The 13032-nt window shown below is 46.2% G+C and overlaps 1 protein-coding gene across 1 annotated transcript; it reads right to left on the bottom strand.

Moving 5' to 3' along the window:
* Positions 1–1545: 1545 nt before the first annotated feature.
* LOC147033006 (uncharacterized) lies at positions 1546–12488 on the bottom strand. The gene is made up of 5 exons (XM_085851034.1): positions 12462–12488; positions 8616–8699; positions 7520–7585; positions 1916–2837; positions 1546–1862 (listed from the first exon to the last, which is right to left on the bottom strand). The coding sequence occupies exons 1-5, from the start codon at positions 12486–12488 to the stop codon at positions 1546–1548; spliced, it is 1416 nt and encodes a 471-aa protein (XP_085707160.1).
* Positions 12489–13032: the final 544 nt, after the last annotated feature.

Here is a 13032-nt window from a genome sequence, read left to right as displayed (position 1 = left end):
TGCCATTGGTGGTCTTGGCTGGCTCCATGTTTTGCAGGATCATGATGGGCACACTGAGTTTCAGTTTGAAGAGGTGTGGTGGCATTCCTGACAACTCGAGAGAATTGAGCAGCTCAACAGGGTAAGTGACTGCCTTCTCGTCACAGATGGCACTGTCCACAGACTTGTAGATCCTTTCATCACCGGGGAACTCTCCCATGAGCCAGTTGTTGAGCTGGTTGACATTGGTGTTCAGCGGAGAGAGAATTGTATGCTCAGCCAGCCACTCAGACCTGACTTCATTTGTGGTCAAGCAAGGGTAGACTTTAGCCTTGAGCTCCTCAAATGTGGAGAGGACCTTGCCCAATCCAGGAGGAATTGTGATCGTGTCTGGTTTGGCTGCAAATGGGATCTGTACATTGCCAATTTCCAGGAGCAGCTTGGAGAAGTTGGTGGCCCCTTCATCACCAGACAGGTGAGCTTGCATGTTGGTGGTCAGATGCTTGACAGTCACATGGTGCCACAGGTGGGACGACTTCAGGCTGATGTTAACAATGTTGGATCTGGTGCCTCTCTTGACCACTGGAAGGATCTGCCAGAAAGCTTCGGAGAGCAGTGTGGGGATGCCTCCCATGGGTTGCTGGACTCCTGTGATGTCCTGCAGTGTGTGGTCTACAGCTTCATAGGCTGACTTGTGAGTCATCGGGGCCTCATCCACAATGATGGCAGCAGCAACCTTGATGACCTTGGCCAATGCTCTTCTATGCTTGATGCTGCATGTTGGCTGCTCTTTGAGGTGCGTGTCGAGTGGGATCTTGAAGGTGCTGTGCAGCGTTCCTCCTCCCTGGAGCAGTGTTGCGGCAATTCCACTGGACGCTGTAGCAAGAGAAATCTTGCCTCCTGAGTGAATCTTTTTCACTATCGTGTTGATGATGAAGCTCTTGCCTGTGCCTCCTGGTGCATCGAGGAAGATGATGTTGCTGCTCCTGTTGCCATTGATGATGCTACCTTGCTGCACCAGTTCAAGGACTGCATTGTAGACCTGACACTGGTCATCTGTCAAGTGCTGTTGGAGGTCATCAGTCTGGACAGCCAACTGCCCTTGGTTGTAGTCCACTTTCCTGAAGTACACTCTCTTGAGCCTATCTTCTGTGCCCCTCTCTGGTGTAGGTAGGTCATTTGAACTGAGATGACACCCACCCATCATTATCACTTTGTCCTCGAGGGAGCAAAGTGCAAGGTTATAGACCTCCTCGTTGTAGTCAGCATCAGGATTGCCAACATTGTGACGGTGCTGTAACAGGTAGTCTTCAGAGAGGTGGTCATGGAACTGATCCCAGAGTGTGCATGGATTGCTAGGGAAACAGGTGATGAGGATGACTGCCATGAGACTCCTGAAGTTTGGTGCAGACTGGCTGATGCCTGCCTCCTCCATCGCAAGATGGAGGTGCTGGTCATTTTCCAGGAGTCCCCTTGAGAGACAGCTTCATGGAAGGACAATTCCTGGCCATCCACAGTTCTCAGAACAGTGAAGGAGGAGGGGCCACAGACTTCAGTCAGGAGAAGTCAAACATAGTTACAGTCACCCTGCCTCGGACTGATGCTGTAGATGCGGCCAGTTGCCGGAGCCTTCCAGATTGCATGTGAACCTTCGACCGGCTCTCCTCGCTTGCGGCAGGCCCACTTCTTGCGTGATTTGTCCCACGTGTAGTACTCGGGCACCTCATGGTACTTGAGTGTCTTGGCAAAATTGCCATGACTGCAGAGGTTGAAGAAGGCAGTCAGCGTAGTGGCTGGTGGTGGTCGCTGTGCCCTCTCAACGGTATTGTCCACATTGAAGTAGATTCGCTGGCCATTCTCGAGGTGGACGGCTAGGCCAATGACTGGAGGAGATGCTCGGAAATTCGGTGCTCCTGGATCCTCCAGAGTGCCTCACTGCTGCCGACGTAGCATGCTTTCTGGAACTGAGCTACCTCATCCACTTGATGGTTTCCGACCTCCTCATTGGCTCGCTGCAGTTCAAACACTGCCTGATCGGTCCCCTTGTTGACATACTTTGTGATATACTTGATGCTGTTGATGCTGGAGCAGATCTCAATATTGATGTGGCAATTGAATTGGTGAAGGAGGAACGGGTTGTAGGGTACCATCCACTTGTTGGTGTTGACCTGTACCACCCATTTTCCCTGCTGGCACATCTTTATCTCACTGGTGTGACCACCATCTTCTGGCTTGAGACGGCGATACTTGGGGTAGCTGTCATTTCCTTGCTCATTGTTCTGCAGGAATGGCTTTGGGAAATCCTTTGAGCACTTGTGGTCCTTCATGCGAGGGCACTTCTGGTTGAGGTTTCCGCATGGACTGTAGATCATGTGTGCCATGACCATCTTGTGCAGCAATGGATCTTGCTCCTTGTCGGGAATCTCAGCACTGATGACCAGATCAATGTCTTCGGGCTTGACCTTGTCCTCTGGAGTGACCCATAGGAGGATGTGGGCATGAGGAAGACCACGCTTCTGGTACTCAATGGTGTACAGGAAGGCTCTCATCTTCCCAAAAGCTCCCTTTTTCTGGACCTCGGTCCATTTGGGATTCGTGGTCATCGTGATGAAGTCAGGCCTTCCCATGCGATGCACATCGGCCATGGCATCACTGTCTTTCTCAAGCATCCACGTCGGCCCACCGGTGTATGTTGCTGGAAGGACCACCCTTTGTCCAACATCGAGAGGGTCACCATCGCTGGCCATGAGGCTGTCACGGAGATTGTCGTAATTATCAACAAGCAAGTTATTTTGCTCCCGGCGGATAAAGCCCAGTCGGTTTGTCTCAATCTTGCAGTAGACATCGGCCAGAAACTGCTGAAAGAGTCATCACATCTGCAGTATGTGGTTGTCCTCTCATACCATGATGTGGTAGCTGTAGTACTGCAGCTGTGTTAGTTTTCGTTCATCCTGTCCAGTAGCAGTCCTGGCCACCAGATGGATGCTGTAGCCATCTGTTCCATATGGGAACACTATGGGATACTGGAGTGCATCATAAGATGCATGCAGCTCATTGATCCTTTTAAGTGCCCCCATCGCGAAGTCTGAGGACAATGTCTCTGGGTTCTGTTGGCTCATTGTCCATTAGGATGGCGACTTCTGGTGCAGATTGTACATTGTAGTGGCATGTGTGCACTCCTTGCGGTCGCTTGTTCTCTCTGATGATGATCTGGCACACTTCAGAGTTGCCTCCTTCTGCAAGTACATCTCTTGCAGTCTTGAGCTCAAGGACCAGATGGTTATTCTCGTGAAACCACTTAGTGAGCATCTCAAGGATGTGTGGATTGAGGCTGCTGTGGTTCCTCGCAGCCAGCTCCTTGGCATGTGAGTCCAGGAAGTAGACCTGCAGGAACTTTGGCTGGCCCTCTTCAGGTGGGAGCAAGCTGCCAATGCGGTGGAACACTTGACCTTGGATCCGGAAGCTCGGGTTCCAGCCCTGGACTTCAGCTTCCTTGTGCCTGAAGCTCATCATCACAAAGCTGCCATTATATGTCCGAATGTTGTCAAGGAAGTGCTTGCTGAGGGGACCTTCGCCTGAGAAAAGATCCTTCAGCAAGTGAGGAAGGGCAGGAGAGGGCTCAAGGACGACCTTGCCATCACTGTAGCACACACCCTTGGTCTCTCCCTTGAACTTGTAAGCAGAGTAGTGGGTGTAGACGTGGTCCATTCGGCCGATGTTTGCATGAGTTGTTGGGTCAGCCAGGTCACACGTGAATGCCACCCTATTGGCATTGTTGTGCTCTTGTGCCCGGGCCAGTGCTCGTGATTCTGCAGTGCGGTGACACATTGCCTCAAGTCTTGCATCACACTCTTCCTCCGTCTCATTTGCTCGCCGCTGTTGTTGCCGATGAACCTGTTCATTGAGACTGGCTGATCGCTCCTCTTCATCCATCTTTAGTACACATGGTATACCTGAGGGTCTTAAACGACAATGCATCTTTGTTAGTGTCCAAAGAGTTCAAATCGTTCTGTTTTGATTATGGCATAAACGAAACTATGTCCAGCCATCGATTTGCTCATGCTAACGGTGAAGCTGAAAGAGCAGTGCAAACTGTAAAAAAATTTGTGGAAGAAAGCGGAGGACAAACATCTGGCTTTGTTAAAGGACCGCACCACTCCACTATAAGGACTACATTTGTCCCCTGCACATCTGTTGATGGGTCGAAGACCACATAACAAGCTGCCTGCAAAGTGCAGCTTACTTGTAGCAAAACCCTGCAGCTTTCATGAGATTAAACTGCATTTTGACATGGGAAAGACCATGCAAAAGTTCAATCACGATCGAGTAGCACGAGAGCAGCCACCTTTACAGGGCCATCAAGTCCGTGTGGAACCACTTCCTGGCACGAGAAAATGGGTTCCTGATGAAATCGTACAAAAACATGAGTCCCCTAGGTCCTACGTGCTCCAAGGAGGAAACTGTTTGTTCCGCAGGAATAGCCAAAATCTCCGATCTTCAAACAAGCTGGCCAAACACACTGGCTATGTGTACGAGCCAGAGATGGGAAGCTCGAACGATGATGAACACACACAATGATACTGTTGTGGGCTGGGGGTCGGTGGTGAGGAATGACCGCTAGACGGAGCAGTAGGGCCGTCTCCCACCGAACACCTGGGATCGAAGGTCGTCACCCCGGATAACAACAGAGTCGATGGGTCGCTTAAAGGACCGTGGTTGCCAATATTTCGACGGCGTGAGGTAGGGTCCACTTGTATCTATCTATAATTCCAGCAATGTGTGTGTGTGTGTGTGTGTGTGTGTGTGTGTGTGTGTGTGTGTGTGTGTGTGTGTGTGTGTGTGTGTGTGTGTGTGTGTGTGTGTGTGTGACCGCTGTTTCGCGACAACCACTGGTCCGATATAATTGAAACTTGCCAGGTATATTGTTGGGGCCCTGAGGATGTGCCTTTTCAAGGTTTGATATTAATCGGACAAGTGGTTCCCAAGTTATGGCCATTTATTTACCAAACCAATGACAAGACACGTTGTTGCGTGGGCGTGGCCGATGGGGAAGGGAAGCTCAGCCGCGTTCCTCATTACGGGTTACAACGTACGGGCTTCCGGAGAGTGATGACTTCGTGTATTCTAATAATTTCTCGATTTCTTATGCGCATTTATAGATAAACACAATGCCCCAAGTTATGATCGTATTCATATGAGATGGTGCATACATTTCGGTAACATCAGAGTGCTGGTGTGCTCCGAACCAGGAAGTAATTTTTTTTCTCTCCTCTCTTCTCTTTTTGTTTTTCCTTGCGATGACATTGCGAAAAGGCAAAATACGTTGGTGCTAATTGAATATTTGGGCATTAAAACTAAATTGCGAATAATCGTAACTGCGAATAATATGCGAACAACCGGGCCAAGCACGTACGGGCACGCGAGAGCGAAGAAACGGCCTGTGTGGTTGTTGTTTGTTGCTTGCGGTTTGAATATTTATTAATTAATTGATTTTTTTTTTTTTACGGGCACGTACTAGTAATTCCAATTTACCTAAGTACCCATGCCGTCTAACTACAGGGGAAGCCACACCCTCGGCCGACTTTGTCCGAACCAAGTCACTGTTACCGACTCGGATCCGGCGTAACCGAGCGGGAGTTACCAAAGCCGTGCCGGTCCAAATGACAATTTACAGCACAGAGGGCCTCACTATTTCTCAAGCCCACACCATGCTGGGTCAATGGTAGAAACCACAGGAAACGAGCTGGTACATTTAACAGTTATTTATTTACAATAATAAGATACAGTGTAGACTTATTCCGAATATACAGGCAATGTACAATGAGCAACCAACACTTATACAATTTCTACTTATCGGATGGCGCCACCACAGACACACACACACACACGTCAAAAGAAAATGGACCTGGATGGTCTTTATTTCGACCCTCACAGCCTAGGGGATAGACAGGCTGGAGGTGGTCAGAGTTTGGTCAGGTACCTGGCCGCCTTGTGCGGTAACACCGACTCCAACCCACCACAGTGGGACTCGAACCCACAACCCGGAATCCAGCGAGCCCACGATCCTGGCTGCCACGAATGATGATCGAGCACCACGGTCCTGGCTGCCAAGACCACCACCACCACGAGGAACCTTGGAAAAGATGGCAGACGACTGCAGACCAAAAGGGCAAAGAGCAAAAAGCCCAGATGATGACGACTGCAGACCAAAAGACCAAAGGGCAAAGAGCAAAAAGCTCAGATGAAGACGACTACTGACCAAAAGACCAAAGGGCAAAGGGCAAAGAGCAAAAAGCCCAGATGACGACTACTGACGACAGCTCACCACCTTTTTATCCTCCCCCCCCCCCGGCGGGTCCAGGGAACCGCTCTGAGGGTAACTCGCCTCCGGATTGGACGAGGGGTTGTCGGGCGATCAGTGGCCTCCCCTTATTGGACAGGACGAACACTCCATCTGGCTGGGACGGAGTCGGCCCTGAGGTGATGAGCCTCCTCATTGGTTCGGGGGGGGGGGGAAAGTTGGCCATCCATGATTGGAGGAGGTCCAGTGGGAGGGGGCAACGACCACCCTTCCCCCGTGTGTGTCTGAGAACCCAGACGGAACAACCAGGGGAGCACCCTATTCCTCATCCACCCTTGTAGCGGGGAGGGGGGATTTCGGGTCAGCTGTCGGGCCGGCCACTGTTGATTGGACGAGCTCATGGTGGGCGGAGGGAACCTCACCCCTGAATGTGACACGTTGCACGTGGGCGATGGATGGCGATGGTGCGAAAATGAAGGATTGATTGGTTAGCGTTGGGTATTGCAAAAATCTAACTAGAAAGAAACTTCGCAGTGCACACATGTAATTCCCTTTATACATAGGGAGGAATCTATCTATACACACTTATTGAAATAACTAAGCTTCGGGACTGCTGTCTGTTTGTGTGCAAATGGCTGCCAGATTCGTAACAATACTTCCTCCCCTTCTCATACCAGCAATGGTGATCACTGCAATGTTTCTCCTTGCCCCCTTCCCCTTCTAATACATATCTTATTCCCCCACTGTTGTGCTGGATGAACAGCTCCACGGTAGCCTGTTCCTTCTACTACTCGCTCAGGCAGTGTTGTAAAATGGCCGGACCAATTGAATGTTTGATTTGCTTTGATTTTGTGTGTGGGTGGGTTGCTTTGTGTGGGTTTATTATTATTATTATTATTATTGTTATTATTATTACTACTATGTGTGTTCATATAAATTGTTCATTTGTTGATTGCAAGTGAAATCCAATCTTGAAATTGTTTTTTTTAATATTTTTTTCATTCTGAAGGAGAGATGTAATGTAAAGCAGTTCCTGCGGCTCGATCTGGATCGCGTTGATCTCGCGAGACCGGCAATGCTGCTTCGGTTTGGAATAAAAGCGAGTTGTCTTACAGAAACCCAATATCGGAGATTTCAGAAGGCAGTCCGCCAAATGTTTAAGAACCTGTTGGAGTGTTTCTGTGCAATTGACTGGACACTGACTCATTAGTTAGCTTTACCCTTTCCCATCCCATATACCTTTTCTTCCATGTAGCTTCTTTGCTTCTGGTAGTGCGTGCTCAGATTGTTTCCCAACTTATGAGCCTGTGAGAAGGTGATACAGAGGTTTTTCAATGAATGAGATGTTTGGGATGTATACCCAATAATAACACAGGACACCCAATATCTTCTCCAGGTCTCCCACTGCGTCTGACTTCTTAATCTTCAATGCTTGAACTGAGGCTATCTCTACCAGGTCCATGGTAAAGCTTTCTGCTGATACCACTTTGCACAGAAACCTCACCCTGCGGCAGAATAGCTCGCACTTCTTGGGGGCAACTTCACACCATGCTGCTGGTATCATTGTGGAATGGCTTGGATGTGGCCAACATGATCCTGAAATGTCTTGCTATGTACCAGGTTGTCATCCAAAATAGGGTAAGCAGGTCTCATCAGAGAGGTTTCTCACATTTTCCTCCATGCTCTGTTCGAACTCTGCCAGGGAATTACTCAGTCAAAATGGGATACGCACCCTCTTGTGGAGGCTCCATTGGGTGATGAACGCTGTCAGAGGCTAACTCATCATTTGGGAAATGTGGCCTACCACCAACTTGTGGGCATCCTTTTCTTCCAATTTCCACCTCCATTAGATGGATAACACTTATGCTGTGGACTAATTCTGCACTCTCCCCCCACCCTCCCTGAAGTTCTGGTTGTGTGGAATTCCTCTCTCTTGGATATTGCTGCTGTTGGGGTGCACATTTCTGCATCACTGCTGGCCCTGCTACAGTGTCCCTGTCCCCATTTCCCTTCCCCTGCCCTGACATTCGGCATCCCTGAGACAAATGTCCTGCTTGACACATGTCCACATTACTCTCTCTCCTTCACCCATGTGAAGGACTGGGTTGCACCGCTGCCACCAGCATTTCCTGGATTGTGCTATATCCATTCTCAACTCTCACACCATCACCTGAGTATTTCCCTCAGTCACTGCTTTTACACCCAAACATGGTGGTGGCACCCACATATCCCGTACAATGGTGGCGCCCATCCGTACAGTCAAGTGGTGGCAAAGTTACATTCTGCCAATATCCATAATAAATAACCTTATTGTCTAATCCATACAGCTCTTTACTTCTTCGGGTTCCTTCTTGGTCTTCCGTTTGGCTATCTCTAAATATTCCTCTTGGTGAGAGGTTATATTAACAGATTTTTCTGCCTGAAATATAACAGCAAACAGCAGAACAGTTACGTTGGGCCACACGTATATTTGGCTTCGAATGTGTTATCAATCAATCATCCTTTGCGCTCTCCTGACTGAACACTTGCCCCCCTCCCTTGTTGCCCGTGGCCTTGGAGGACCCTTACTCCACGTCTTGCTGCCAGCGGCTCTTTTCATTACCTCCCTGTTTCGTAAATAAGACCCATTCAATGATGTTCCAATTTTGCATTTTATATCTTGTGTTGCACCACCCTCGAGGGGTCATTGTAATTCAATATGTATAAAACCTGTTTTCTACTGCTTTTGTCCAAGAGCTGTTTCGTTCAGTGACTACCAAGCAAAAGGGTTCATACCGAAATAAAATTGAGTTAGCCATCTCGAAGTAATGGGGTAAATAGGGGGTAAATAGATATTGGCATAAAAGCACAGGGTTTGTGGGCCTCCTGCCCTTTTCAGCATTGTAGTTCTTTGTATATCCTTGACCCTTTAAATTACGAAACTGCTTATTCATGTAATGCAAAAGAATGCAGAATGGTTATATAATATATAAAATAATATAATGTCGGTTTTATTATCAAACACCAAATAAACAGTCTGAAGAGTAAATATTTTTTTTACAAGGAATAACTATTAAATTAAAAAAAATACATACATTTAAATCAACACAAAAACTATGAAAACTCTGCTATTCAAAAGGTTTAACATAACTAAACAAAAAAGAGCAATCAGAGATTGCAGACCCTCGCCAGGACTTGTTTTCTGTGGTGTATCGTGTGGTGTTTGTGTTGTTTTGTGTGGTGTATTTTAATTGGCGTTTGTGTACTGGTATGTTATGTAATTAATAAGAGACATAATTAGAACTGTCACTTTATAACTGCTGGCAGTGATGACCAGTTCAGCCATTTCAGAGAAGGTTTTTGAAGGTTTTATTGTTTTTTAAACAATATGGCTGCCGAATCACGTGACCGATGATGTCATGAAAAAAAATTGTGGACCACTTTATCCCTAGATGACCCTCAAAAGTTTTCATATTGATCGGATGTGGAATTCTACATATGCAATTGTGACGTCATAACGAAGGCACCTATGACGTCATAAAAAACACACTCATTCCCATTGAGAACTTGCTAAGTGCCAAGTTTCAATTTTTTTCCTTGGTGTGGTTTCAGAGATACAGAGGTCCAAAGTTTCCCCCCCCCCGTTTTTCCAACACGGCTGCCACACCACATGACCTATGATGCCACAATTATCATTAAAACATTCTACACGAGTCGTCTCACCAATGGTGAAATTTTCCTCTCAATCCGACGAGCAGTTGCAGAGAAAAACACGAAAGGTCTGTGCAGACAAACAAACAAACTGACGCGAATACAATACCCTCTGAGGGTAATAAATAATTCATTGAAAAATCATGAGGATTTGCAAAATAATGGAGCAAATCATGAGATTTGGCAAAGCAATGACTCAAATTAGCAGTCATCATCATTCCAGTCTACGTTATTACAATCTCAAGGAAGAAATCATGCTGCAATGCAACACATTTCAATCTGGAATTGGAGCAACAAGATGCAGGGTGAACAAACAGTCGCCTCTGCGTCATGTTCTGTGTTCACAGTTTTGCATTTCATCTGTTATGTTACACTGCCCTCTTGGGGTCATTGTAGTTCAATTTGATTAAAATCCGTTTTCCACTGCTTTTTGTAAACCTACTGTTGGCTTAAGATATTAGGGTCTTGAGTTTGAGCCCTTCTCGTTCTGTTAAATAACACGGGGTGGGTTGACTCAGTCTGTCATCCTTCTGATGTGGGCAAAATGATTATCAGCTGGCTGGAAACAGGGAGCACTGCATCAGCGACACGGCTTTGCTCCCACAAATGATGCAACCAGCAGCCACAGGCTGCATACGAAATAACAAAAAAAAATCTGTTTTTGTTTAAGAATCGTAGTTAGGTTTCTGCCAAGGGTTAGGGTTCATAAACAGTTCTCCATTGCTGTCAGAGACAACAAGCACATATACATGTGAACCCCTTTTTAAGCTAACCTGTATATCAAAGCTTTCAAACCTGTATTCCAGGGTCTTGATCCATATTTATTATTATGGATGTGGGATAATGCTGTTTGGACAATATCACAATTGAATGAAATCCACACAGTAATTCACAAAATTGGATTTTCCATCACTTTCTGGAGATGTTCAGTTGTTCACGTCATCGAAGACTCCAAGAATGCTACATGTTGTATCAGCAAAATCTATTATTGTTCATGATCCAAATAATTTTTTTTTTCAAGCAAATGATACATTTCAATGCATGCCCGACTTGTGTAGCTACAAGATGATATATGGATTGTGCATTGATGGCTTATAATTCGTATATTAGGACTTCATGTGTAATTTCACATCAGGAATGGCTTTGGGCTTCATATACAGCGTGGCCACAATATCTTGTCACCCATTGTAAAAATTATGATGTTGCCGACGTCCACAAACAGACAAAACGATTGACGAGGTGCGCGTTGACTTCCAGCAACGATTCCGCAAAATAAGCTCCTTATAAAAAGACACTTCTGCATTGGGAGCATAAACTCTTTGCAACAGGCAACGTAAAACATGTGCCAAGAACTGGAAGACCACGAACCAGAGGTCAGTGGTACAAAATGGTCGAAGAATCTGTTACCAGGTCACCAAAATAGTCGACCCGTAGACTGTCCACGGAGCAAGGAATACCATACGTGACAATGCAAAAGCACACGAAGGTTGACCTAAAATTTCATCCATAATCGCCCAATGTTTGGTGAAGAGTTAGACAAAAATGGTCCAGAAAATGTCCCACAGAACATACAGCACAAAATTATTCTCTGTAATGACAATGATAGAGCGCAATCGGATCCACTTGACACTTAAGGCTTGCTTGTGTCATATGCTGTAATAGCAATACTAATTAAAGGGTGTGTGTGTGTGTGTGTGTGTGTGTGTGTGTGTGTGTGTGTGTGTGTGTGTGTGTGTCTCCTCCATAACTCCAAAACTATAAAACCTAGCATAGTCTGGCAGCCATTGGCTAAAGTGTGTTTTGGAGTACATACACAATTTTATTGCAGATTCTGGTAACATAGACTATACTAAACTCAAATCCGAGTGCTGCCACTTTGTCACGCTTGAGCATTTTTTTTAGGAGCAAAATTCAAAATGGCCGCCATCAAAACCGTTTTTTGGCCATAACTCGGCCAAAAATCGAGATATGAACCAGATTTCAGTGGCAAACCCTATGTTTTGGGGGTCACGGAATACACTGATATGTTTAAATAGACCATATCATCCATATAAATAGTCCATATTTCAATAATGGTATATCAGATACCATATTTTGACTAAAATTGTAATAAATTATTGACCAATTGTTGAAGTTTAGACCTATAAAGCTTGAGCCAAATAATATCAAGGGTACATACGATGAAGACAACGAAAGGTTGCTGATGTGCTTTTACTGCGCTTTTATTGTGTTAATATATAGCTGTACCACGGTTCCAATTCAGTTTCATGGTATAGCGAGAAAAGTGTTAAAAAATAATTTTTCACAGAGCAGTTTTTCCCCAGTACAGTTGTGACCGTTACTTGAGGAGTTTCTTCGGGGAAACCACGTGATGAGACACAAACCAGGGATATGGAATGCTTTGTGGTCAGATATGTTCATCGAATCGACTTTCATGAGGTACGGACACAGCCCAGGAGGGATCGTAGATATCACACTGAAACCATCATACCTGAAAATATGGGTGCTGTGTCTGCATACTGTATATGCAGCCAACTTGTGAAAGACGTTTCTGAGCTTAAGACGAATGGTTCCCAAGTTTCAGTAACAGTCCACAAAGAAGAAATGCCTGCCCGGAAACAATCAGATGCAGGAGACAGACAGAACCTATGAGAAAGATTGGCCACATGTATTGACCCTCTATAACCAGAGAATCACCCAGATGGACTTGTGAACATTGTAACTGGAAGAATGAGTCCAAACATTGTCAACGCTGACATTTCTGTTGGCATAGGAGTCAAGCAGATGAAGGAGTATGAGGAGCAATGGCCAGAGAGCTTCAACAAGCCGCTCAGCAAACAAGTCGTCATGATGGCAGTGTCCCGAAAGCAGATAAAGGTCGGACAAACACCTGTATATGACACGGGGCTCATATATTCAAGAGTGTTGGGCCTTCAGGCAGTGAGGGACATCAACCTGAAAGATATCCTGAAGTTTGAGCTCGCCCCAGTACCGCCTTCTATGTTTGAAGATAACGGTAACATGCGAATCACAAAATCGAAAGCAGTCTTGAAGCAGAGGTG

This window comes from Eptatretus burgeri, chromosome 2 (assembly GCF_056783735.1).
Source record: "Eptatretus burgeri isolate ZD-2024b chromosome 2, Ebu_testis_v1, whole genome shotgun sequence".
Classification (NCBI taxonomy): domain Eukaryota; kingdom Metazoa; phylum Chordata; class Myxini; order Myxiniformes; family Myxinidae; genus Eptatretus; species Eptatretus burgeri.
Note: the sequence above shows the minus strand (reverse complement) of the source record. Positions and strands in the feature narration are given on the sequence as shown.

Bases quoted from the DNA above. Each gene is read 5' to 3' on its own strand.
- LOC147033006 (XM_085851034.1), bottom strand. From the start codon at position 12,488: ATGCAGACACAGCACCCATATTTTCAG. The intron at 2,838-7,519 runs GTATATGGGATG...TGACTCTTTCAG, and splicing joins GAAGCTACATGGAAGAAAAG to CAGTTTCTGGCCGATGTCTA. The intron at 1,863-1,915 runs GTGAGGCACTCT...CATCTCCTCCAG, and splicing joins AGCATGCTACGTCGGCAGCA to TCATTGGCCTAGCCGTCCAC.